At 40.5% G+C, this 26,909-nt stretch overlaps 1 protein-coding gene across 16 annotated transcripts in view; it reads right to left on the bottom strand.

Annotated features, from left to right (window-relative positions):
* Positions 1 to 26,909, bottom strand: part of Chd2 (chromodomain helicase DNA binding protein 2) — a 128,882-nt gene that overhangs the window by 50,775 nt on the left and 51,198 nt on the right. For 13 of the 16 annotated variants that reach the window (XR_010052226.1, XR_010052231.1, XR_010052232.1 and 10 more), the window contains 14 exons: positions 25,775 to 25,915; positions 24,154 to 24,287; positions 22,656 to 22,881; positions 21,600 to 21,700; positions 20,615 to 20,659; positions 20,273 to 20,451; positions 18,392 to 18,516; positions 15,257 to 15,473; positions 13,441 to 13,530; positions 12,581 to 12,771; positions 7,728 to 7,916; positions 3,998 to 4,160; positions 3,446 to 3,598; positions 1,713 to 1,784 (listed from right to left, as the gene is read on the bottom strand). Coding sequence is in view for 13 of the 16 variants with exons in the window: in XM_039112868.2 (XP_038968796.1) it covers positions 1,713 to 1,784; positions 3,446 to 3,598; positions 3,998 to 4,160; positions 7,728 to 7,916; positions 12,581 to 12,771; positions 13,441 to 13,530; positions 15,257 to 15,473; positions 18,392 to 18,516; positions 20,273 to 20,451; positions 20,615 to 20,659; positions 21,600 to 21,700; positions 22,656 to 22,881; positions 24,154 to 24,287; positions 25,775 to 25,915 (2,026 nt within the window). In the remaining 3 variants the exon portion in view is untranslated. Of the gene's footprint in view, positions 1 to 1,712; positions 1,785 to 3,445; positions 3,599 to 3,997; positions 4,161 to 7,727; positions 7,917 to 12,580; positions 12,772 to 13,440; positions 13,531 to 15,256; positions 15,474 to 18,387; positions 18,517 to 20,272; positions 20,452 to 20,614; positions 20,660 to 21,599; positions 21,701 to 22,655; positions 22,903 to 24,153; positions 24,288 to 25,774; positions 25,916 to 26,909 lie in introns of those variants that run through there. The other 3 variants (NM_001107523.1, XM_063262631.1, XM_039112875.2) reach the window with 3 other exon arrangements.

Below are 26,909 nucleotides of genomic sequence, written 5' to 3' on the forward strand. Positions count from 1 at the left end.
GCACCTGCTGCTGTTCTTACGGAACATCAGTCCCTGGCGCTTCCACATCAGTCACAACCATTGTAACTCCACTTCTAAGGAATCCATGACCGGCTTCTGGCCTCCTCCAGGAACAAGACACCAGGCACATACATAGTACACATACAAACATGCAGGCTAAGGAGTTATCCACAGAAATAGAAAAGAACAGTAGAGACAGGAAGAAATGACTGGAAATCCAATTCTAAGGTGTGGGCTGGGGATATAGTTTGGTGGTAGAGTACCTGTCTAGCATCCACGAGGCCCTGGGTTTGTCCCCCTTGGGAATGTAAGGGCAGGGAGGGTTTCCTAAGGCCTTTAGGACATGAGAAAAAATGTCCAAGTACAATTTTGACCAAAAGCAGACAAAGTCACCCAGAGTGCGATTACAATAAGGTACGTGGATAAGAAAGAACGGCTGATCTATAGAGATGCAGAGCACGATGGTGGAGACTATGTCACTGGGGTAAAGGTTTTACTGCGTATGCTTTATACATCTGACAGATGGGCAGGTGACATCATCCACAAAAATACAAGACTACGTTTATAAGGCTACAGAATATGTCAGACAAACCATATTTTATATATGGCTACCAGAGAGACTGAGAATCAAAAAATAAAACTACATAAAAATTAAATCTCAGATTTTCTCTGAAAGGAAAATGGGATATTTAACTCGCATCGGTGCTATCTGTGATAAACACTACAGAGAAGAAATTGCTGGCATTGTATTAAGTAGCTCTTATGTGATGTGACCACCACATCTCATCCTCGTGAGCTATTTCAGAGTAGAGCGGGCAGCCACTGTGAATTCACAGTTAAAGAAATAGGAGGGAAGAGGGATGGGACTAACAGTCTCCTGACTCAACTCCTCAAGCTTGGGCCTTAATACATTATCACCCCTCAGATAATAAGACTTAGACGACAGAAGCATCCAGAACAGTAGTGCACTAAGACCACCCACAAATTCAGAGACTAACTAAGCCTCTAGAAATTGGACCCCTCTCCACAACCCTGCCTGTGTGCTGCGGCTGGCACCATTGCTCCCTTTGTCTGACGTGTTACCAGTTTCACTCACACTAAAAAAGCTTTTCTCCCACACTTCTAGCTCTGTCATCTGACCAACTGATACGCAGACAGAAATGTACTCAGGGTTCCTAACTTGGTTAAAGTAGCTCTAATATAGATGTGTCCAAAGCAAAATACTTGACAAAACTCCGCAGGACATTTAGTAATGGAAAACTGTAGCAGAGAAAGAACATGAGGCTCCATCACACCGAGAGGTTAATATAACTCAAACTTGGCAAACAAACATACTACTTAAGCATCAGTACCAAAAAAAAAAAAAAAAAAAAAAATACAGATCAGAACCTTGGATAACATGTATATCAGCGTTAATTCCACTGGCCTGGCCCATCATGCCCTTGCCTTCCTCTTCTTTCAAACCTCTAAGTTTGGTAAACCAGTAGCAAGCATTACTAGTTTAACCTAAGGAAGTTAGGAAGGCTGTCCAGGGTTGCCCAGTGATGAACAACAAAACTAGGCATCTCTTAGAACAGGAGAGTATCCTGTTCTCTCATCAAGACAGGAGAGGTTGCTACAAAATGTTTCTAAAACACAATATGTTAAACTGGAAAGACTCCCCCATACACAAAGTCCAAGTTATCCAAATATTAAAGCCATGCATAATGTACCTCAGACCCATCTGCATTGAAGTGATCCAATGCCTGTTTTCGGATTTCTCCCTTGATAGAACCATCCAGGCGCTGTAAAAAGAAACCACAAGAAAAATCTTGAGTGAGGAAGATCAGCCATGCTGAGAATAGAACATCAAGCTGGCAACCTTCATCTCCCAGATGCATGGAGTAAAAATAACGAAGTGGCTGGCAAAGTGCCCAGAAGGTACTTGTGACAGCATGGCCAGGGCCACCTCGGCTCTACAGTTACAGACCCAAGGTCAGACGTTCCTGATTCACAAGCTGTCTAGGCTGACCCAAGGATTAGAATGGCTAAAAACAACCACAAGGAAAGAGATGAGAACCCAGCCCGTGTGCTAAGGAAACTAACTCCAATCACTTAGTAAGTGGCTCCTACAGAAAAACAATATATCTTAGACAACATGGCAAAAACATTGAATGCTAAACAAATGAATTGTATAGCACATTTGGAAGCTACTGAAATGTTCATATTAATTGACCATATATTGTCAGCTTTTTCTTAAATTTACATTCTAAAATCACTATAAACTATTCAAATAGTAAAACTGTATCATCAACTCAAGCCTCAGGTACTCACTTGTGCATACAATTTTTTATTAGTTAGAAGATAGGTCACTTCAAGGTATAAGACAGTCACCATACTGAAAATATTCAATATATACAAGGCAAATACTGAATTTGTACATAAAATATATTTCTCAGCACACAGAACTACTTTCACATTTCATCCCTTAAAATCGTCCCTTAAGATGGAGCACTGATTTTACAAAAGTTGAAGCTGGTGCAAGCAGAGTCTGCAAAGACCTATATCCCTGCAAGGTCGTGAGAGGCGCGGCCACACAGCAGCTTCAGGTGCGCAGGTGGCAGACACAGACTTTACAGTAAATCTGCAGACACTGAAACCAGAGGCATTTATTGGCAAAGGAGGGTTCACAGCAGTCTCTGAAGTAAGAAATCCCTCCTATAAGAGTCCACTGGGCACAAGCACCGAGCCAACTCTGCTGAGAAGTCACTACCACTTGTTTCAAGAACTCCTCCTGTTTGGCTCCCAGCCTCAAACCAAGGCCACAACTCTACAGAGTTAAGATAAAACAACACTGCCTCTTTTCATCTTAGAATCTGTGATTCTATAATCAGGTTCACACTTACTCCCATCTACTTTGATAACAAATGAAGGGAGATAGTACAGATACTTAGGCCAATCTTCCTTGTTGCTAATCTTTCCTACTACCTTGTCCTTAGTGCTGAAGGCTCAGCAGGTGAAAAGCCTCAGGACCTGAACTAGCGCTCAGACCCCATGGTGGAAAGAGAGAAACAACTCCTCACAGTTATCCTCTGATCTCCACACAGTAACCACGGCACAAAGACGCCTTTGCATGTGTCCTCAGCCACTTATTCTATTACCAGGCAGAATGGCACATGCCTTTAATCCCAGAACTTGGAAGACATAGGCAGGTATGTGAGTTTGAGGCCAGCCTGGCCTACATAGTAAATTCCAGGACAGCCAGGGCTATACAGTGAGATCCTGTCTCAAAAAAACCAAACACAAACAACAAAATGTTTGGTTTTTTTGTTTTATTTTTTTAAAATTATGACCTTCACTTATTCATTATCATCAGAGTAATCTAAAGGCAAAAAGAAAAGCTGAGGTCTTCCTAGAACCTTAATCTCAGACATCTGGTGGGAAGAGCATCACTGAGCCATCTTACCTGGAAAGGATAATGTTTGATAGTCAGGTACTCAGCCAGGATATCCAACATCCTCACCATCTGAGAGAAGATAAGGACTCTGTTTCCCCTTTCTCGGAGTCTTGTCAACAGTTTGTCTAACAGAATCAGCTTCCCACTGCTCCTAATTAGAGACTAAAGATTCAGAAGACATCTCACTCATTATGTTCACACACAGTATTCTTTAAACATGGTACCCACGGCACTGTATGCTTCCAGCATTGTTACTCAAGTTTTTTCATCATTGTCCTTCATTTTGGGACAAGGTCTCACTTTGTAGCCCAAGTGAACCTTGAATAAACTGTTCTTCAAACTTAAATTTCCTTTGCGGCCAGCATATCCCCAAACATCCCTGTCATATCCAAGGGTTCCCTCAATTCCACACCACTCCTGACATCTGGCTTTTCTTGTGTTTTTGAAAGCTTCCTTTGATGCTCCTTAAAGGGTAGTCAAGGAAGAGAAGGAATACTTATACTTAAAATAGGAACTAAAACAGAGCTGACTCACATCAGAGAGGAGAGCACAGCTGCTCACCTGAAGGACCTCCTGGCCCGTCTCCCTTTCGCTGTCCTCGGGAGCTCTGATCAGGTAGCAGTGGTTGCAGCACTTCTTCAGCTCCATCACAATATTAAGGAAGCCGGACGTGCTGCCTCTCGTTCCTTTGGCAAGAGCCTTGTAATTCCTGGTCAGGATCCATCTGCAAATGGAAACATCAATTCAAGTAAGCAGAGTTTATGGTGCCATAGGAAATTAAAGGGAAAAGACAGAATTTTTTACTTTCTATCTTCTGTCACCTAAATGTGATCCTTTACCTCTCCAGGCAGAAGTGAAAGTTCAATGATTGTACCAGGTACGTCAACCTCACTGATCACAAGAAATCGAAAAGACAATTCTAGAAGGCTACAGACACACTCGTGTGTGTGTGTGTGTGTGTGTGTGTGTGTGTGTGTGTGTGTGTACATAAGGAATTATCACTAAAGGGCTTTTAATTTTTAACTTTACAATTTTTAAAACTGGGAGTAAGTCATTTAACAGGAAGACTGGGTTAAGTAAGTCACATACACTCTAAGAGCACGTGGTGGCGCACACCTGTGACCCCAGCACTCAGCAGGCTGAGACAAGAGGATTTTCAGCTCACAGTCAATGTAGGCATGGAGTGTGAGAACTTAGCTCCAAAAAGATGGGGGGGGGGGGGGGTGGAAATACATATATATTCATTCATAATATGTATTCATTAGAACTGATTATAAAGAACTATTGTTATTGTAAAATGCTAAATAACATTAAATATTCTTTTATATACCAACTGGAATGATAGGAGAAATACACATATGATATAGTGTGTGCGTATGTGTGTGTGTATACATATATGCCTTAGTAATGAACTATAAAATGTTGAAAGTACTTTTATCTGAGTAACAGATATATCTCAAAATGTTAAGTGCATTAGCATCTATGAAAACTCTTTTGAGAGCATGCCAGTGAGCAGAGAATGAGGTAAACACACTCCCTATCCACACTCAGAGGGAGAGTCAGAGCTCCCACACAAGAGTAGCTGGACGGTGCTCAACCGCAATCCTGTCCTTTACCCCAGCACTCGGGAGGCTGGGTCTACAGAGTATCAAGGCCAGGCCAGAGGACAGACTATACAGTGAGATCCTGTCAAAGGGCTGGGAGAGAAGTGGAAGACAGAAACGGCATGGCTGTAACACCAGCAATTAGGATGTTGCAGGAGAAGGAAGGAGATCTGAAAACTAGCCAAACCCACAAGAAAAAATACAGTATGATTTAGTTGTAAAGAATTCATTAAAATTGTATCCACAAAGAGAACCCCTAGACCATAAGTATGCAATCTCCAAGTACCATCCCCCAGTGACCTAGTAGGTAAAATTCCATAAGTGACTGGTTGATCTGGTTTGAGAGAAAAATGGAAAACATGAACATGGAACACTACCGTTTAGAGGGTAAAGCAGCTATCAACTATAATAAGGAGAGCATTCCTAAGCCAGAACCTGAATTCCAAACTCCAAAACACTTTAAGGATGCACGTGATGCCCCAAAAGGAAAATTCCATACCAGACCTTATGCAGAACCTAGTCAAATGCAGGGGCACTAAAAATATGAAGTGTATGTGCATAATAAACACAGAGACATGCATACATACACAATTTAAAAGGTGAGAATGTACTGAATACACAGCACTAAGGAGACTAAGGGATAAAGGAGCATCGGTTTGAGCCCAACTTGAGCTATACACAAGACTCCATCTTAAAAAGATAGACATTGACAAAGGCAGGTGTTGTTTAAAGAATATAGGAAAGAGCGAAACACCAAACTATACTAAATGAAGAGTACAGAGATCCTGAACAAACAAAATATCCTGAGTGTTTCTGTGTATGCGTATGCATATGTGCACCAACTTAGGAATATACATGCTCTGTGGACATTATTAAATGGTTAAGAAATCACTAACTACTTTTAGGCATGATAACAGGGCAAAGTTTTGAAGAATAAGCAGGCTTTCTCGGGCTGAAGAGATGGCTCAGAGGGTAAGAGCAGTGGCTGCTGTTCCAGAGGAGCAGGGTTCTTCCCACATGGAAGCTCATAAGTGCCTGTGATTCCAGCTTCAGGGGCTCCAACAATGTCACATAGACACTTACGCAGGCAAAACATGAATGTACAAGAAATAAAATAAAAATAAAAATAAAAAATAAATTATTTAAATAAAAGTCTTTCTTTCAGAGACATACACTAAAACAGGAATACAAGAAAATATATGGTTGAACTAATAAAGGCCTGAAGCTAGGTTATGAGATGAGACATTACCATACTAATTTTGTTTATATCTGAAACTCCCCATAGTAATATTTCTAAAGGACAGATGGGGCTTGGAGCTACATATAGTCCAGCAGTGTCTGCCCAGCACGTGTGAGGCCCTGGGTTTGATATTCAGATATATGCATATACACATGCACAAATGCACCCTACTTCATGAAAATTAAATGTGAATGCCCGTAACAAGCACATTCGATGCTGCCCTCTATACCTGACTCACTATTTCTGAATTTCTGCACAATAAGTTAAGCCAAAAACTGTGACTTGTCTGTGCCACTTGGAGGACTAGAAAGGAAGGAGTGTTCACTCTGTCCCAGAGGTGAGTGCGGCCTCTCCTCAGCGCTCCTTGCACATGCCTGGATTCAATGACTGTGCATAATAACTTGTTTCTAGCCACATAAGGCTTCTGGAAAGGATATGCTCCATTCATCTTCATTATGTCTAACATTAAAAATAAAACTTCAAGGAAGATTTAATGAATGGACAACAAAAAAAATTGTTTACTGATCAGTGTTAAGAGTATTAGCATTAAAAACTAAGGGCTAGAGAGTTGGCTTGGTAGGTAAGAGCATTAGCTGATCTTGCAGATGACCTAGCAATTGTTCCCAGTATTCAATGACCATCCTTAAATCCAGTTCCAGGAGATCTAACACGCCGTCCTAATTCCTGCAGACAACAGGCATGCAACAACATTCATGGATGCAGGCAAACCTCTGAGACACACACACACACACACACACACACACACACACACGAGCATGAAATAGTTTTGATTGACAAATTTCAGATCATTTAACATTAACTGAAAGTACTGAGTAAACTCTTACTTAAATGGAGAAAAAACTTCCTAGCTGGGCAGTGGTGGCACATGATTTAATCCCAGCAATCCAGAAGGCAGAAGCAGATGGATCTCTATGACTTTGAGGCCAGCCTGGTCTACAAAGCAAGTTCCAGGACAGTCAGTGCTGCACAGAGAAACCCTATCTAAGGGGAAAAAAAAAAATAGAAAGGAAGGAAGGAAGGAAGGAAGGAAGGAAGGAAGGAAGGAAGGAAGGAAGGAAGGAAGGCAGGCAGGCAGGCCGGCCGGCCTTTTCTTCTGATTGAGTGTGCATTCCAACTGCAATCTGTGTTGAGTCTACAAAGCTCAGTGCTCTCTAGCATGCTGAGGTCAGGTAGAGAGCCATTCAAAACTGAGTACTACTACTACTGAGTACTTGCCAAGATTTACAAGGTTCTCGGCTTAATTTAGAGAAAGGAGGGAGGGAGGGAGGGAGGGAGGGAGGGAGGGAGGGAGGGAGGGAGGAACGGAGGGAGGGAGGGAGGGAGGGAGGGAGGGAGGGAGGAAGACCCAAAGCCTGTGTTCCAGTTTTACTTTTAGAAAGGCAGGTGTTACTGGAGAGTCACCTGCTCTTGGCAGGCAGGAACTTACTTATAATACTGTTTCTGAAGGGCTGACATCTCCACCCTGAGAATCTGTTCCACTTTGGCAGGAAGGGATTTCTCCACATCTTTTTTGACTCTTCGAAGAAGAAAAGGCTCTAGTACCTTATGAAGACTCTGGTAGCCATTCTCTCTCCCCTTTCCATGGTCTTCTTCAAAATCTTCCCAGAACTCAAACCTACAGAGGAAATTGTCATGTTAGTTATACACAGGGAAGAACTGATCTAAGAGTAGGGGAAAAATCTCAATCTGTCCTGCCAGGAAAGGCAAAATTTGCCAATCACTGAATCTTCAATAAAAGAGAGGGAATAAACAAAATGTAATTCTAAAATTTCTAAGAGACAAGATGCCTCAGCCGGTAGACACTTGCTACCTGACAGGAGAGGGCAAGATGAGCACAAACACCCATCACTGCCTGTGTCCTGCTAACCTGGTATGACCAGCTGCTCCATGCTCCTGCCACCATGTCTTCCCAGCCATGATGGGCTGGGTATTAGAACTACGTATAAGCCAAAAGAACCCCTGCCTGCAGCTGCTTTTGTCAGGTACTCTGCCAGACACTGTGTAAAGGAGCTAATGTGTTCAATAGTGACTATAGTCTTTGGGGAAGGAGAAATGAATCCAGTGAACTGACATGGGACAAAGAACAGCAATGAGAAAGGACACACGGGGCTGGAGAGATGGCACAGCAGTGAAGACAAAGGGCACACATGCAGCAACCGATGAAGACATCAGCCACGACACTGAACAGTGCTATGCAGTCTGCGTTTACTCCTCCATCCCCAAGGAAGACACTGGTAATAACGAGATATTTTCAGTTGTGACAACTGGCCTGTAGTGGGTAAAACCCAAGAATGCTTCTAGACAGGCTACAAGAAACATGACCCAGGGCAGCCTGAGTGGGGGTGGGGAGTGTCCAAAACAACCCAAAATATTGACACCGCCAAAGATGAGAAGGCCAGCATATGAGACAGCATTGAATGGAGGGTGCAGAGGGACTCCCAGAAAACACTGTAGTGAGGCAAGAGAGAGAAAAGAGCAGGAGGGAAGAAGGGGGAAGAGAAAGGAAGGAAGAAATTCTCTTTTTGAAGTTTTCTTAAAAGACAATTCTATGTCAACCAACAATTCTACCACAGTACCCTAAGTTTACAACCTAAGGAGAATTTAAGTAAATCAGCATTAACCTGAAGATTAGGCTGAAATACACGAACGCTAGAGAATCCACGAATAAATAATTTTAAAATGATAACATTAACTAGGAGAGGAATTAACTAGTACACTAAAAGTATGAATGCTAGGCTAGCACAAGTAGGTAGCTAAAATGACTGGAAGGGGTTCAGCCAAATTATTTATATCCAAGAAACTGCCTCAACCTAAGCAAAAAGGAAAAAGCCAAAAACTGTACCTAACGTTTCACTCCCACCAACTCTATTCAACAACCTTCTACAGTATAAGTTAGACAAGACATAAAAGGCACTCACAGAACTAAGACATTTAAAAGCCTGTACTAGCAGAAATATGGGTCTCTAAGTAAAAATACAAAGGAAATTGGTAACAAAAGAAAAGCTACAAGAACAATATTATGAATATGAATGATAAATATGTAACCCTCAATTGTATCTCTGCTCTCTACCTGTATCTCGAGACTCTACTGTGGCTCTCTATCCTAACTGTAGCTCTGTAGTCAACTGTACCTCTAGACCAGCGGTTCTCAACCGCCCTACTACTCCAACCCTTTAATATACATCTAATGATGTGGTAAACCCCCAGACCAAACACTAGTTTCATTGTTACTTCCCAATTATAATCCCGCTACTGCCATGAATGGTAATGTAAATATGTGTGTCTTAGGCAACCCTTGAGAAAGAGTTGCTCAACTCCCAAAGTGGTCTTGAGTCACTGCTCTAGACTCTGTAGTCTATACTGAGCTGTAACTATAAACTACTTATAGCTCCACACTCAATTGCAGCACTAGACAGACTGTCTCTAAGCTCAGCTGTAGTTTTCTCTAACTGTAACTCCAGACTCTAGCGTAGTTCAAACGAGACGAAATGAACAGTGTTAAGAGGGCTGAGGGTGTACAATCAGCTCAGCAGAGAGTACTGACCCACATAGTCAACACACACAGATTTACACACACTCACACACACACAGTTCTGGGTTTTATCCCCAGCGCCTTACCAAAACAACAAAATGTCCTAAAATGCAACCAAGATTTGAAAAATATATTCAACAAAAATAGTTTAAAATTTGCAACAATTAAACCATTAAACACTACTGAGAAAAACTTCACAGCTAAATAAAAAAAAAAAAAAAACCCTTCCTACCATGGAATAGAAAGCTCAGTTATTATTAGATTAATAACTCTCCCTTAACTGACACATAAGACTCAACACAATCCAAACAAAATTCTAGTAGGTTCTCCCCCAGAAATTAATGAGCTGATCCCAAAGTAGAAATTAAAGCGTGAGTAGACAAAATGTTTTAAGAAAGAATGAAACTGAGTCTTATATTTTCCACGTTAAACACTACAATGAAGCAAAAATAAAGACAACGCTGTGAAGAAGAAATGGACAAAAGCATTCGCGGCAGACAGACCAGAAGTAGATCCTTTCTGCCTTCAACAAATGACGCTATAACAACTTTCCAAATTGCTCAGTGAGGAAAAATAAAACTGAATCAAGGTCCTAACACTTCATGCACTCAGTGCAGCAAAATAAAATATACACCTAATGTGACAGCTAAAATGTATAGAACAACAAATGTCTTCTTGGCACATGGTTAGACCTATCTGTTTTACACATCACACAAGAATAACTTGATAAATTATGTCCAAAAGTTAAAAACTCTCTTCAAAAGATGTCATGAAAATAAAAAGTCAGTCACATGCAGCATTGAAGTTGAACCCAGGAGTGTTTTACAGAAATGAACTGTTCAACTTACAAACATGTTTTTTTTTAATTTTATGTATGTGAGTACACTGTCAGTGTCTTCAGACACACCGGAAGAGGGCAACAGATCCTACTACAGACAGTTGTAAGCCACAATGTGGTTGCTAAGAATTGAACTCAGGACCTCTGGAAGAGCAGTTAGTGCTTTTAATCACTAAACCATCTCTCCAGTCTTAACAATTAAAATTTTAAGAGCTGAAGCAGTGCTGATAAAATTCTATTTAATTTTATTTTATGTGTATAAGTGTGTGCCAGTCTGTGTGTTAATGCACCAAGTACATGCAGTGGCTAAAAGGATTTCATATTTCCTGGAGCTGGGGATTACAGTGTGAGCCGCCAGGAGCTGTTTAGGAAGTGAACCCAGGTTCCCTGCAAGAACAGCAAGTGCTCTTAACCACTAAGACAGCTCTCTATCCGCAATCTAATTTTCTTCTTTCTTCTTTGAGGCAGGGTTTCTCTGTGTAGCCTTGGTTGTCCTAGAGCTCGCTCTGTAGACCAGGATGCCCTTGAACTCAGAGACTCGCTTGCCTTTTTAATCCCTCCTGAGTGCTGGGACTAAAGGTGTGTGCCTGCCCTGCCCTGCCCAGTCTAATTTTCTTAATAGCAAAAGATTTGAATAAGTATTTCACTAAAGAAGTTCAAGCAGCCAAAGAGAAAACGAGAAGATGCTTAACATCCTTAGTCGTTATGACAAAAAAAGTTATGGAAAAATACAATTATGTCGATTATACAATTAGTAATTGCTTGCTGTGTGTCAGTTATTATGCCAGGTACTATGAACCACTGACGAATGAGGCTAGCACAATTACTAGTATTTCCACAAGCCTAAGTCTGTGATATGCTACAGCAAAGCAGATAGAGGGTTGGGGGAAATACAAGAAAGGAGGTGGGTGCCACGTAAAGATAAGGAGAAGGAACACTCCAGATGAACAGAGGAGGAATGGCTCAGCATGTGGAAGAGGCAGGAAGATGGCCAGGCAGCTGACTCATGAGTAATGGAACAAGTGCTGTGAGTCAGTATGAGCCAGGATCCAGCTCACTACAGTCTTCCAAAATAGACAAATGAATTTAGACTTTGTTCTAAGCTGTCACTGAGCAACACTATATATATTTTATATCTGCCAGATATATATATATATATATATATACTATGAATCTGTCCTATATAATTTATCTAATAGAGATAAACGGAAGTACTGTCAGAGGCAACTTGGCTGGAGTAAGAACTAGCACTGATGCTTCTATTATCATAGACTGAATCTGAGGCATGTCAGACTGCTTATGTCATACACTTGATTCGTGTGGCTTTGAGACTTTGTTTTGATTTTATGCTTTTTGAGGCAGAGTTACATGGAGCTGACAGTGGGCTCACATTCAGTAGCTGGCACTGAATTCCTTGCTAATCCTCCTGCCTTACCTTCTCAAGTGCTGGGATTGATTACAAGAACATCACGACCCGACCTGAATCGCATTATGTCTTAAAAACTACTTCCCAAATGCTTTAACTAATTCAAACCTGTGGTAGGCAGCTACATAATCCTCCTAATAGGCATATTTCTTAAGCTTCTATCCCTTTATTATACGAGATTTTAACACAGCTGCTTCTGCCTCAGGTGAATGCTTTATGTTGCCATGCTATGAGTTTTGCTAAGTCTAGTAAGAACATCAGAAAGTTCCCAGACTTGGTGGTAGAGCCTTTAATGCTAGGATCTGAGCGACAGAGGCAGGCAGATCTCTCAAAGATTGATACCAGCCTGGTCTACATAGTTACAGGATAGCCAAAAATACATAGTAAGACCCTTTCTCGAAAGTACAAAACAAAGGGGGGTGTAGGAGAACTGGCATTATCAGACATTCTAGCACCTTTTGAAACAAACAGGAAGGAGCTTACTTCTCCGGCATAATAAAGTGCAGCAAGGACCAAAGTTCCTTGAGGGAATTCTGAAGAGGGGTGCCCGTGATCAGTAGCCTATGGTTGGACTTGAAATCAATCAGAGTTTTATACAACAAAGAGTCATCATTCTTCAACCGATGGGCTTCATCTACTCCCAGGAAGGCCCAGTTAATACTTCCCAGCACCGTCTAAAGTAAAAAACAGAACAGATTAGCCACCAGGTCAGAAGGGCACCCAAAAGTGCTTACATATCTAAATAATTTCTTTTCAAATTCTATCACAAAGGTATACACTTAGGTAAATTTAATCACAGATTTAATACATATTAGGACTCTTCTGCTCATTCTACCAATGGCCAGATTCAGGCTCATCTAAAGCTATTAGTGAATCTCTTATACAATCCACTACTACAAGTCACTTCAAGATGCTAAAAACTGGTATGCTGAACAGAAACAGAAACAAAACTCTACATAGCTTTGTCTTTGCAAGACTCTTGCCTATTTTACCACCCGAACCTTGCAACACAGAAAACGCGTACCACCAAAATGAATATAGAATAGAAGCATTTACCACTTGGTACCTTTAAAAAGAACTCTCCAATCACTGTAGAGTACCACCATCCAGCCCCAATGCATTTCCTCCTGAATCCTGCTTAATTCAACTGGACTAAGGCTCCCTGACCACCCATTCAACAGTGAGGTTTTGTCTTCACAATTTTAGTATTTGAGGAATATTTTAAGTTTGTTTGCTTCCCCTTTTATACAAACCAAGAGTAACATGACAAGTAAAAAGCACAGCCCCTACTATTTAACTGAATACACATAGGCAAGACTTAATCTTTATTACTAATTACACACCTTATCTTTTAATAGGATCTCATATGTTGTTATAAGTGCATTGAACTTCAACCTTTTGGTTTGAGAATGAATCCACTCATATTCCCTTATCTATAAGAAGAGAAAAACAATAATTAAGACAATTTCTACTTCCAAATTTTTGAAACAAAACAAGTCTTGTAGTAGACGCAGTAAAAAAGACAAACAAGGCTCCTGAGAACTGAATGAACTGCACATGCACTCTATGGAGACTTAATGTAACCCAAACTAGAATACTGAAAGTCACACTGCAGACCACCGAGCAGGAAACTTTATTGTCACTTCAAATAAACCAAACTCTCCTGTAAAGATCTAAGTGTGCAGAATTTATCAGCAAGTGAAGTTGGGGAATTAAAGTCAAGCATGCTGGCACACACCTTTAATTCCAGCACTTAGGAGGCAGACGCAGAGGCAGAGGGAGGCAGATTTCTACGAGTTTCTTGAAATATAGAAAGTATGTCTCAGAAGAGGAAAAAAAGCAAGCCTTTAGGGACTTGAACTAAATAAAGTATGGCTTCCCCAGACTCTTGGAGAATGAAATTTCCATTATTCTTTGCATAAGGTAATATTTATTAAGAAGTAAAAATTATAACCAAGAGCCTGGCCAGAAATTTCACTAATCACAATAAACAAATCCCCCAAGAAAAACGAATTTTAAAAAGTGAAAATGTAATTTAATATAAGTAGAAATTAGTGAGGAATTTAAAGAAACTGGAAAATTAATGAATCCATGGTAAAACATGATCAGAAACTCAGTACACACGATGGCTACTAATAGTTCTTATGGTTTGTTGACTTAGGGAATAGAAAGGAAAGCAATGAGTACTTGTAGGTGACTGTCACCAGAGACTAAAGAGGAGTATTAGGTGACTGCCACCAGAGCAAAACACCAGTTTTCTCCTTTAATAACTATCAAATTAATGGTACAAAAAACTACTACAGTCTTGCAAAATCAAAATTAGGGCCATAAAACTTAATACAGTTTTTAATTCAGATGGTATTTTTTGTTTTGTTTTGCCTGTAGAGCTGGCAATCAAATGCAGGGCCTCAAGCATACTAGGGTCAATCACTGAGCTACAACCCTAACCCAAGTCAGACTGTTTGAATGACAGCATTTAATAATTGTCTGAGTTCTATGGAAATATGTTTGCAGCATTTATCCAAAGTGTTGAAGACTACCAGTGGAATCCCAATGTTCAAAACCCATCTTAAAATAGAAGGGCACAGAGCAAAACTACAGGAGCAGACAGATGTGTGTCTGGGGAGCTGAGGCTCCGGTTCTGCCATTCTATCTGTGTAAAAGCAAGGGTTACACACACGCCCTAGACAGCTATCTTCATGTCAGATAGCTGCCACTATCAGTTGGAAGACTATCATGAGGGTTACAGCACTAACACAAGTACTAGCACACAGTGGGTACTGAAAAAGTCGTTCATTTCTCAAAAACACATTTGCTAAACAAAGACAAATTTACTATGATGCTGAAGTCAACGTTTCGTACCAAACAAGATTCCCTAGAAATATACTTCTCTCCCTTATAAGGAAAGGGGATCATAAACATAAAAATCAAATAATTGTAATGCATGCCATTGATCATGAGGCTGAAGCAGGAGGAGTGCCACAAGTTAGAGGCCTGCCTGAGCTACATTACATAGTAAGACTCTAGGAGGGAGAGGAAACACAGTACAGTCTTCTAGTACAAGTCTAAGAGCTTACTGATGCATCTGTAAAACCCTAAGTCAGTCTTCAAAGTACACCTCTACCATAATTACACAGCACTTCGACTCTCTCTACGCACCGTGTTCCTGCTCATCAGGTCACCTATGTAAACCACGACGTTAACCTCCGGTGCCCAGATCTCAAACTCTCTCTGCCATGAGGTAAGGGTGGATAAGGGGACAACTATGAGAAAGGGCCCGTAGAGCTGGTGCTGATGGAACAGGTAGGAGAGAAACGATATGGTCTGGATGGTCTTTCCTAGGCCCATTTCATCAGCAAGGATTACGCTGTTACTTCTGCAGGAAGAAAACAATACAAAGTAATTAGATATTGAGAAAAACACCATGTGCACAAAATACACAGTTCACCATAACCACAAAGAAAAGCATCAGTTTGTACTTTCGATGAATTTCTCCTCATCTTCAGTGACTCATGCCTCCAAAAAAGCAGAAGACAGAAACAGACCAGGCAATGTATCTGTAAGTACATTCAGTATTTAGATTACACAAAGGTTCCCATCTTACATATAAGGCTCTGAATTATATTGTCTTCACTAGGCTATCCCTCTAACAGAAGCATACAGGCAGGAAGCCGTGGATGCATTAATATACAAAGGAATAAACTGGCTATCAGCCTTGCTATTGAACACTATTCCAACAATGCTGTGCCTCTGCTCAAATTACCTTCTCCATTCCACTGCATTCCTCTTGACTGATCAATACCACATCTGTTTTATAGACCTACCTGATGCAGGTGTAGAAGGATGGGTTGTATTGCATTGTGTGTAGAGCTAGAGACAGAGCCCAAGGCCTTGTATATTCTAGGCAAAGAGGAACTGTTTTAAATATGCCACAGTCAACAAATTCCTAGCCTCACTGCAACTGAATGAGGCTATTCAAGAAAGAGTGTAGGATTCTAAGAGGATTGTTTTGGTTTTGCATTTTTTTGTTTTGTGTTCTATGAAGCAGATTTTCACTATGCAGGCTGGGTTGATCTGGGATTTGCAATTCTCCTGCCTCTGATGTAAAGAGCTAATAGTGGAAGATTCTGACCATTGAGCAAGTAGCATCTTGGAAGACTGATGCAAGTGTTCACAGACCAGTACCAGGAAATAAGTGGAATTTCCACATTCCTTTTTTTTTTTTCTAATTGTAAAAATATAAAAAGAAAAACAAATGAAGAAAATGACCACAGTTAGAAAAGTATTTTGTGGCTGGAGAGGTGGTTGAGTGGTTAAGAGCACTGACTGCTCTTCCAGAGGTCCCCAGTTCAAATCCCAGCAACCACATGGTGGCTCACAACCATCTGTAATAAGATCTGATGCCCTCTTCTGGTGTCTGAAGACAGCTACAGTGTACTTATATATAATAAATAAATCTTAAAAAAAAAGAAAACTATGTTTGGGAAATACAAAGTAGCCTATATGGCAGTTAATTAGAGATCTAGTCTGACCGTAGTCTGTAAACATTATTACAGGCCAGTGAGTGGCTAAAGGGGAAAGCCATGTGCCATAAAGCCTAACTATTTAAAGACAGTCCCCAGCATCAGGGAGTAGGGAAGTAGGATTCTCTCTTCTCAGTAATGCAAGTATATAAGTACACACAGGTCACATTCAATGTAAGCAAACTTTTTTTAAAAATTAATAAATAAAAATAGTACCACAATGTCCACCTTAGCCCAAGATTTTGAGTTTCCCTCAGTACCAGAACTGTGGGGCTGCCAAGGACCCTCACAACTCTGATATTTGTTGGTTGTTTATGACTTTATGCTTCTCCTGGGTACTGCAGTTCATCTGGGTCCTTCCCAAGCTAAACCCCATTGCCATCTGTTCAGCTTAAGCCCTCAGCGGCTTGCTCTCTTTGGCAGGGGACTCCTCCTGTTTCCCTGTAGACACCAGCTCTCCTTCCTGTTTTCAAAGCCCAACTCCCTCTTGGAGGACTGACTTGGCCCAGACTAGTTTTGGAAGGCTCTTGGTGGGTCTCTCCTTCTTTTCTGACTCTTTTTTTTTTTTTTAAGATTTGTTTATTTTATGTATGTGAGTACACTGTAGCTGTCTTCAGAAGACAGAATAGGAGCCACTACAGATGGTCATGAGCCACCATGTGATTGCTGGGAATTGAACTCAGGACCTCTGGAAGAGCAGTCAATGCTCTCAACCATTGAGCCATGTCTCCCACTATCTTTTCTGACCCTTTAACCCAGAAACATGTGCACGATTTAACTGCAGCTGTTCACCATGTCTCCCGAGGTACACAAATGTCCGTATACTTGCTTATAAAGTAGAAGCAGCACAAGACAAAGCCAAGCGAAGGCAAGAGCTGGCAGCTGGACTCACTTCAGGAGCTATGGCTGGTTGATAATCCTTGTCAAGTGGAGCTTAAGACACATAGACCTGAAGGTGTTTGTACTCTTGTTCCTGTGCCTGGAGAGACACAGCTACGAGAAAGCAGATCAACCCTTCCTGCTCTCAGCTAGACTCACGCTACTGGGACTGTATTGCAGCCAAGTTTCTGCGCCTAATGAATTGGTTTGCATGTATATGTGCTTGACTGGTGAACCAGAGTATTAAAAATATTTACTACTAGAAATAGTATTAGCTAATAATAGTAGCTACAAAAACAAGGCATTTAATTTACCAAAATCATAAACAGATGACTTTTAGTTAAAGGCCAATTTGGGGAGCATACTGAGTCCTAGGGCAAGCCAGAACTACACTGAGAAACTACCTCAAACAAACAAAACATGCTAATGAAGGACTACGTAGCAAATACTGTGCAACTCTGAACAAACCTCATGCTATCTTTGCTCCTAAGCACCACCAATTATAAAATAAAAGGGCTAGCCCACACAATCTCTTTAGTGTCGTCTAAGTTCTTAGTTCCCAGTACCCATGCGACAGCTCACAAGCAGGTCCAAGATATCAATGCCCTCCTTCTGGCCTCTTTAGGTACATGGTACACAAGTGGTACACAGACATACAAACAGGAAAATACCCATACACTTAAATAAAAATGTTTTTAAAACTGTGTGCGGGAAAAGTCTGCTGTCAGCAGTGAAGGAAGCTCTGACATGAGGTATCACATAATGAATGACAGAGGAATCACGCCTCCCTTGAATCACTCAAACCCTCCAAGCCGAAATTGCCTACACTTAGCTCTTAGGATAATAATAAGCCAAACACAACAGAGAAAATCTAACCATATTCTCTACCTACTTGCACCAGGAGTGAGCAAGCCAGTTGAGACCCTCCAGCTGATAGTCTCGGAGCTCCAGATTCTCTCCTCCTAAGTATGCTGGTTGCTTCTTCAAAGCTACAAACCGTGGTCTTTGCTTTAGTGCCTGGGAAACAAAAATTAACAAAGCATAAGTCTTAGAACATTTTTGCTTGATCTTAAACTACAATACTAGTCATAATTCAGGTATGAACTGTCGCCTCACCTCACCCTTCCTATTCTGTTCCCAGAGTTGATCCTAAAATAAAGTATTTTTAAATATATTCTTTTTCTGACATAAATCTGTGAACATTAATTTGCTCTTAATTTGTTCATCCTTTACTGTGTGACACTCAGAGTTACCTTGATGTTGTCACCTTTTCTAAAGAATACAGCAAACTCTGGAAGTCTTATTAAGTGTATGACATGAATGTATTGCTGGCATGTATGTATGTGCAGCACATGTGGGCTTAGTACCTGAGGTGATCAGAAGAGAGTGGCGGGTCCCCTGGAACTGCACCCTGGTACTAGACAGTCATGAGCTGCTATGTGGGCATTGGGAACGGAAGCTCAGTCTTCTGCAAAAGCAACAACTGTCCTTAAGTACAAAGCCTACCCCTCAGGCTCCAGGACACTGTCTCATTCGTTATTAAGCACAACAACAGTTTCTAAGAGGTGGAGGAAATGTAAGCACTGGCTGTTTTCCTCAGGAAACCTCTTCCAGTGCCCACTGGAGCCACATCTCCACCTCTGTTCTATGCTGACCATGGCCTCTGCACCACAATCCTGAGCAGCAGTCACACCCTGTCTTCCACAGACGGGAAGGAGTTCATGTTAGTAACATGAACTTCCACTTCTCTAAGATACAGGCCAAGGAACCAGGAATATTTCTAGACTTCAGCAAATTCCATGAGAAGACTTGTACAATCAATCGAACAATAAAAAGCTTGTATATTCAGTTTCTAATTTAAAATTCAGAGACATCTTTCCTGTCTGTTTTAAAGTATCTAGTTTCAAATATTTCTCACAATATAGCTAATTACAAAGTATCAAATTATAGAAACCAGCAAAAAAGTGTGTGTGTGTGTGTGTGTGTGTGTGTGTGTGTGTGTGTGTGTGTGTGTTACTGAAGTAGACCACATGCATACAGGATGCTCCAGGTGAGAAGATGGCACTGAATCTCTGAGAACAGGAGTCACAGGCAGCTGCAAACCACAACCTAGGTGCTGTGAACTTAATTCAGGTCTTCTCCAAGAGCAGTGAGCATTCTTCATCTCTGAACCCTCTCTCCAGCCTCTCATCCTCTACTTTCGCTTTCTTTCTTTTTCCTTTGAGACAAGTCATGTATAAACCAGGGTGGCCTTGAACTCACTACACGGCCAAGGACGACCTTTAATCTCTTGATTCCTCTGCCTCCACCTCCTGAAGCATGGGATTACAGGCATGCCCAGTGATGTTCAGTTTTGTCTGGTGCTAAGCAATCAAACTCAAGGACTGCACATGCAGGCACACTCTACTCTCTGGGCAAATTCAACAGCCCATGCCATAATTATTTATATTTAATGTAACTTTTAATCATCATTGACTCTTGTTGTATTTTTACTTCTACATATGTGCCCAACTAACCCTTTGGTTACCACACTTTTCCACAAAAACAATATAAAAGTAGGCTGGGGATGGTGGTGCATGCCTTTAATTCCAGCACTGGAGATGCAGAAAAATAAATGGATCTCCATGAGTTCGAGGACAACTTGGTCTACATAGTGAATTCCCAGACAGCAGAGTAACATCATAGAGATATCCTGTCTCAAAACAAACAAACAGAAAATAAATAAATAAAAACATAAAAAAAATAAAATCATAAAATTCGACAATCCGCAAACCTTGCATTCTCTTGTGGGAATGGTTTTAGAGTTGTTTCGACTGTGGAAGCTGTCGATACAACTCTGGAATTTCTTTCCAATCAAGGCTTCATCTTCCCAGCTGCACTCTGAGTAGGGCAGTCCCATCCACTTGCACAGATATTCAGGCTCATTTGAAGGTGCTGGCTTCCGACTGTGAGCTATATCATGAATAAAAACGTATCAGACAATGTCAAATTGTAAGTAGAAAGTGATTTCTTTTTTAATGTAACCAATGACTACCATGTGTCAAAAGTATAAACAATCCGCAAAACGCAAAATGCTCATTTTGAACATTTACTAAAAGTCAGAAGCACTGCTCACCTGGAAAATCTGTTTGGCCCAGTGCAGATTTACTTGTCTTCACAGCTAAGCAAATACAAAATCAGACAGACAGTTAGAAACATGCCTAAAAGGAAAAGACGCAGACTGTACAAGCAAGGGGCTAGAAACGTTGCTCAGAGACTAAGAGCACTAGCTGCTTTCCCAAAAGACGCGGGTTCAATTCCCAGAAACCCACCATATGGCAGCTCGCAACTGTCTGCTACTCTAGTACCAGGCAGGGGCTTTGAAGCCCTCTTCTGGCCTCCTCATGAACCAAGTATGCACAGCTATACGTAAAGGCAAAACACCCACACACATAAAAAAGTAAATTAAAAAGCTTCCCTGCAAGGATGTGCTCATTTATCTTATGTTTACAAAGAAGCTTGTTCTACAAGGCTGCCACACCTCATCCTATTACTGTTACCTCTCAATTAAAATGTCACTGAACGAGACACAAAGCCCCTCTAATTCTCTCCTGAGGCACCTCATCAGACCTGTTCTGCCAACAGTTACTTCCTCTGTCCATTTCACTGATAACAGCTAGCCCTACTCACAAATCCAAAACTAGTATTCCATGTCAATCACCTATTTGTACTGCAGCAATACTCAGACCTGGAGACTGCCGCTGAACACATGTGGCAGCCCTCAAATAATGCTGGTCCCTTAATGACAACAGTTACCAACCTAAGCATTTGATTTCAACTCCAAAATCAGGTATTCCCTTGGCCCTTTCATTTCGGTGAATGGGACTCATATTCTCTTAGGAAACCTTGGAACCAACATCTGTGACATTCCTGTCTCTCATCTCCCACACGCAAACCCACAGGCAATAATTACTAGCTCTCCCTTCAAAATAAATGCAGGCCTTTGTTTAGTGACAAAAAGTAAAACTGCAAAACTCATTTTATAAATTTATATTCTCTTAAAGCCAAAGGTCATTTTCTCCAAGTTCACATAGGACTACAGTAAGTTTTCACAGACTTACCTATTACTCTTTCTACTATCTGATACTGTTTATTCAACTCTGATGCCAGCTCCTGTTGGCAATTGAAATATTCAACATCTTCAGGAGAAACTTTCCCTAACCTAGACAGAAGATCAAAAATAGCATATACCAGTTAGAATTTGGAGATCTCTACATAGGAATGAGAGCAAACATTCTAAGTACAAATGTAAAATGATATAAGTCTATGTGTCTGTCTGGTAATCGTCATTTCTGCAAATTATATTAAAACCAAGAATAATTTCAAGCATATCAGAATTCAGAGGGTTCTAGATTATTAAATTTCACATAAGTCTCAACCCCAGTCTAACCAAAGGAAATAACAAAATGGGGCTGGAGAGATGGTTCAGAGGTTAAGAGCACTGACTGCTCTTCCCGAGGTCCTGAGTTCAAATCCCAGCAACCACATGGTGGCTCACAACCATCTGCAATGAGATCCGATGTCCTCATCTGGTGTGTCTGAAGAAAGCAACAGTGTACTCACATACACAGAATAAATAAATCTTAAAAAAAAAAAAAAAAAGAAAAGAAAATAACAAAATGTTCTTGAGATTGGCTCTATATTTGTCTATCTAAATTCAAGTCACTGATTCACTTACAGTTACTCTCTCTCTGACTCACTTTGCCCATCTACAAATCAGGTAAAAAAGAAAAAGAAAAAAACTCACAATCTTATTGTCAAGATCAAACATACTAAAGAAAGAAAATATAGGAAATGTTCAGTGAGCTAGATGGTCTTATTAAATCTGAAATTTTAGTAGCTGTATATGAAAACATCTCCAATTAAAAACAGAACCATAGGGGGGTTGGGGATTTAGCTCAGCGGTAGAGTGCTTGCCTAGCAAGCGCAAGGCCCTGGGTTCGATCCCCAGCTCCGGAAAAAAAAAAAAAAAAACAGAACCATAGACTAGTCAGTGCTCCTTGATCAAATTGATCAAGGCAAAATTTGCAATCCTAGATAGCTGTGTTCTCCACACATTTAAAACCTCCCTTCCCTTCGATTGGAAACACCGTTTTAATCTGCAGCAGGCAACACACCATTGCTTAATCTCGTCCTCTTTCTTCTTGAAATTCTCCAGTTTTTTTAGGCCCTTTACTTTCTGTTGTTGTAAGGATTCTTCACTCTCCCACGTGCTGTGAATATACGACCAGCCCTTCCACTTGATAAGGTATTGGATTTCACCTTCTTCCCTCTCCGTGTCAAAGTCACCGCTAGGATCTCCATTAGCTTCAACAGCATACACAGTGGTAGACGCTCCAGTGGCTGCAAAAGGATTCAAGTCAACTTTAAAGAAAATGTTAAGAAACCAGGCAATGAAAGATTCCCAATTATGCAGCTGCCAGGAAGAATCTCTTCTTCAGTACACCAAATGTTTTTACTTACAATAAGCAGTCAACTTACTGTACAATTACACTTATTACAATAAGTCAATTACAACACAGAATGGACTCGGTCCTTTTAAATATCTGAAGGTAATACTATTTTCCTTAAAGCATGTGCAAACTTGCAGGTGGACACACAGTCCTCTACCCAAACACCAAACAACAAAACAGTAGCACCCTTTTCTTAGTCCTGACTGACTCAAAAGGCAAATCTCTTCCTCTAAGAATAGGGTAAGAAATTAAAATACCCTGTTCTTACCCTCAAATACCCTGTTCTTACCCTCCCAAAGCTGTTAACTATCTTACCCTCAAATAACAAACTGGGAGTCGGGGACATGGTTAGTTGGGCAAGGTACCAGGTTCCTAGTCAACTCTACATATATTCAAGACTGAATTTCAAAAACAAATGGGGTGCAGCAGGAAAAGGACCATCATGCTTGTTTTTATCTTCTTGCAGTCTGAGGACTGAACTAGGCAAGTGCTGTCACTGACCTATATTCCCAACCCTCCTTATGAAACAGATATTTTAGAACAACTTAAGCAATAGGATTTTTTCAAAACTTTCAGTATGACCCAAATATGTCTGTGATGAGTCTGGTATTTTTACAAGGTATTTATTCAAAACCAAACAACTAAACGCAGATTTGCTCTATGTTAATGAGCAAGTACTTGTGCTTTATCAATATAGTACATACTATTTAACTAAATTAAAATTTAGACACTGAAAACATTCTTCTGTCTCTAGCTCTGAAATAAGTCAGGATAATTTCTACAATTCAAAATGCTAGTGTGGACTAAGTTTATCATATTGAGGAATATGTAAAATATTGGATTTTTGAATATATATATATATATATATATATATATATATATATACATACACATACACACATGCACAAATTTGTGGGCTACAGATGCAACCGGTTGGTACAGTGCTTGGCAAGCATCACCCAGGGCTGACTCAACTCCCCAGCACCACTCATACTGAAAATGGTGGTGCACAACTGTAATCCCAGAACTTGGGAGGTAGAGACAGGAAGATTAGGAGTTCAAGGTCATCCTTGTCTATATCAAGTTAGAGGCCAGTCACGGCTACCAGAGACCCTGTCTCAAAAATCCAAAGTTGAGTAATTTGCTCCCCAAAGACACAAACCTCCTTTCTTTCCCAGTCTTGAATCTAAGACCTTTTCAATAGTTTCACTATTATCTTGCTGTTCATCAACTCCTTCTCCAGTCATTTCAATGAGATCATCTGAATCAGTCTCAAAGTCATCATCTTCTTTGTAACTGTGTGAGAAATAATGCTGCATGAGTAAGAGACTGCACCTTCAGCGCTAAACATCTCTACAGAGTAGCACTGTAATAGGAACCACACACTTTGACTCTAACAAGGTATTTACAGATTGAGTCAGCGGACTCAATACCTATTTGCACCCCATCTCAAGCCCTGACGCATGCCCACAGATATACTCACGAGTAGCTCACACTATATGAATAAGCTAGATATAGGAAGCTACAAGAATAATCTTTACTTAGTATAGAGTAACTACTATGTAAATTACAACAAAAAGAAAGTTCATAAAAGGAAAATTGCTATTATTTCAGACAAAAGGAAAATATTCCTGAAGATCAAATGTTTCCTTCAATCATGCAATTTTATCACCCAATAACAAGAAAATGAACTTAATTTAAATTAACCCAAAGAGTTGAGAATTTTCAGTCACACCTATGAATTATAAATATAAAATGTATTTGACCATGACGATCCCAGAAATGAAGGCAGAGAAACAGCCTAAGGCTGGTCTAAGCTATACAGTAAATTTCAGGATAGCCTTGATGACATAGTTCCAGACTAGCCTGAACTACCTCAAAAAAAAACCTAGAAAGAGAGCAAACAAACAAAAAACCTTTACGACACATGAACAATAAATACAAGAGGCACTGCTCACTCGCATTTGCCTCAAATAAGCAAGATCCCGGGTTTAGTCTCCAACACAACAAAATAATTATAGAAAAACATAATTCTAGATATAACACAGTAAGAAAATGAGGTAAGCTAAATACCAGCACATTAAAACCCTAGTTCTATATTTAACTATCAATTGAAAGCATCGGGCAAGTAATTAGTATCTCTAGGACTCAGCTTCACATCTCTAAGAAGGCCTAAGGGAGCATGTATATGCTCTGAGAGTAAATGTACTTCACATTCTCTAGATTAAACAAAACAATTAGCTCAATATATCTATACCTTTTTTCACCATCAACTAATGCCTCATATGCTGTTACTAATGTTTAATAGTATGATTATATCCAAATGTCAAAAGATACAATGAGACTCAAGAGTAATTCAGAAGTGAAAATACAATCCAAACATTGTTCCTCAAACATTAGAAAGATAGTCAGTAGGATAGGATATAACCTTGAGGCAGTTGAAAGTGCGCTGTGGTACTCTCGCTCTCCACTGGGCTAACACCCATTTTCCCCATCGATGGCTACATTCTGAAAGCAGCTTTAACTTATGTTATTTTTGGTTTTTTGAGACAAGGTCTCACTGTACAGCTCTGGCCTTTCTGGAACAAGCTATATAGACCAGGCTAGCACCAAACTCACAGAGATCCACCTGCCTCTGCCTCCCAAGTGCTGAGATCTAAGGTGTGCGCCACCCTCAGGCTGAAGTTCTTACCTGTCCATCACATCATCTGAAACTTGAAAGAACCAAGTTCTAAACATCTGCATCATCACCATCAATGGAGAACTTCCAAGGCACAACTGACCTCACATTTTTAGCAGCTCTTCGTCGAGTCTGCCTTTTGGGAGCTTCATCATCGTCGTCATCATCATCTGAAGACTCTTGTTTTTTCCTCTTTCCACGCTGAATCTTAGGTTGCTTTTTAACTTGAGGTTTGGGCACTGTTCTAAAATGAACAGAGGGAAAAAAATGGCAAAGCTTTTATCCTGTCACTTGGTAACTACTTCAAATGTACATAATGGCACCCCTAGGGCAGTGGCAAATACAAATAATTTACTAAAGGGAGGCAGGCATGGGATCAGACTTGGAATTTTAGAATTCGTGAGGTAATCATGATCGTGTTTAGGAGTTCAAAGTCACCTTCCACTACATAATGCTCTCAGAAAAACCAGGGGAAAAGGTAAGGTACAGTCACAGTGATGTGCTTCTCCTACCTAATGAAACCCTAAGACAAAAAAACAGGACTCAGTAAATAATGGGCACATATCCAGCATGACACTTAAATCTTGAGAGCTTAAACTCAGTGGGGAAAGAAAACACAGGCTTTCCCTGGAAGGGGACTAGACCAGGGGTTGGCAAATTTTTCTGTAAATGGCTAGAGAGGAAATATCTTAGATTTTATTGACCAGACAACAAATCTGGGCCACTGTATAAGTACTTATGCAAATAGAAGACATATATTTGTCATAACATTTTTATGGACAAAATTCAAAACAAAGACACTATGCTTTGGTGATAGAATTCTTCTGGACAGAATAATGTTTCACATAATTAGGATTCAAATTTTGTACTATTCTCAAAGTATACATGATAAATGTTCATCCATTAAAAACTATCAGCCTTCAGGCCATTTAAAAAGTAGGTGTTGGAGGTGATTTGAATACTGAGAGAAGGTATATTTGGTAGACTGGGGAGATGGTTCTGTCTGTAAAGTGTTGCCACACAAGCATGATGAGCTGAGTTCCATTCCCACAGTCTACAGATGAAGCAAGGCACAGTAGGTGCACTTATAATCTCAGCACTAGAGAGGCAGCGACAGGAAAACATTCGAGGCTAGGCTGGGGCGTAGACTGGGGCTAGACTGGGGCTGGGCTCAACTAATCACTGAGCCAGGGTCTAGGGAGAGATTCTGCCTCAAAAACAAAGAGGGATAGCTCCTA

Source organism: Rattus norvegicus, chromosome 1, assembly GCF_036323735.1.
Source record: "Rattus norvegicus strain BN/NHsdMcwi chromosome 1, GRCr8, whole genome shotgun sequence".
NCBI lineage: Eukaryota > Metazoa > Chordata > Mammalia > Rodentia > Muridae > Rattus > Rattus norvegicus.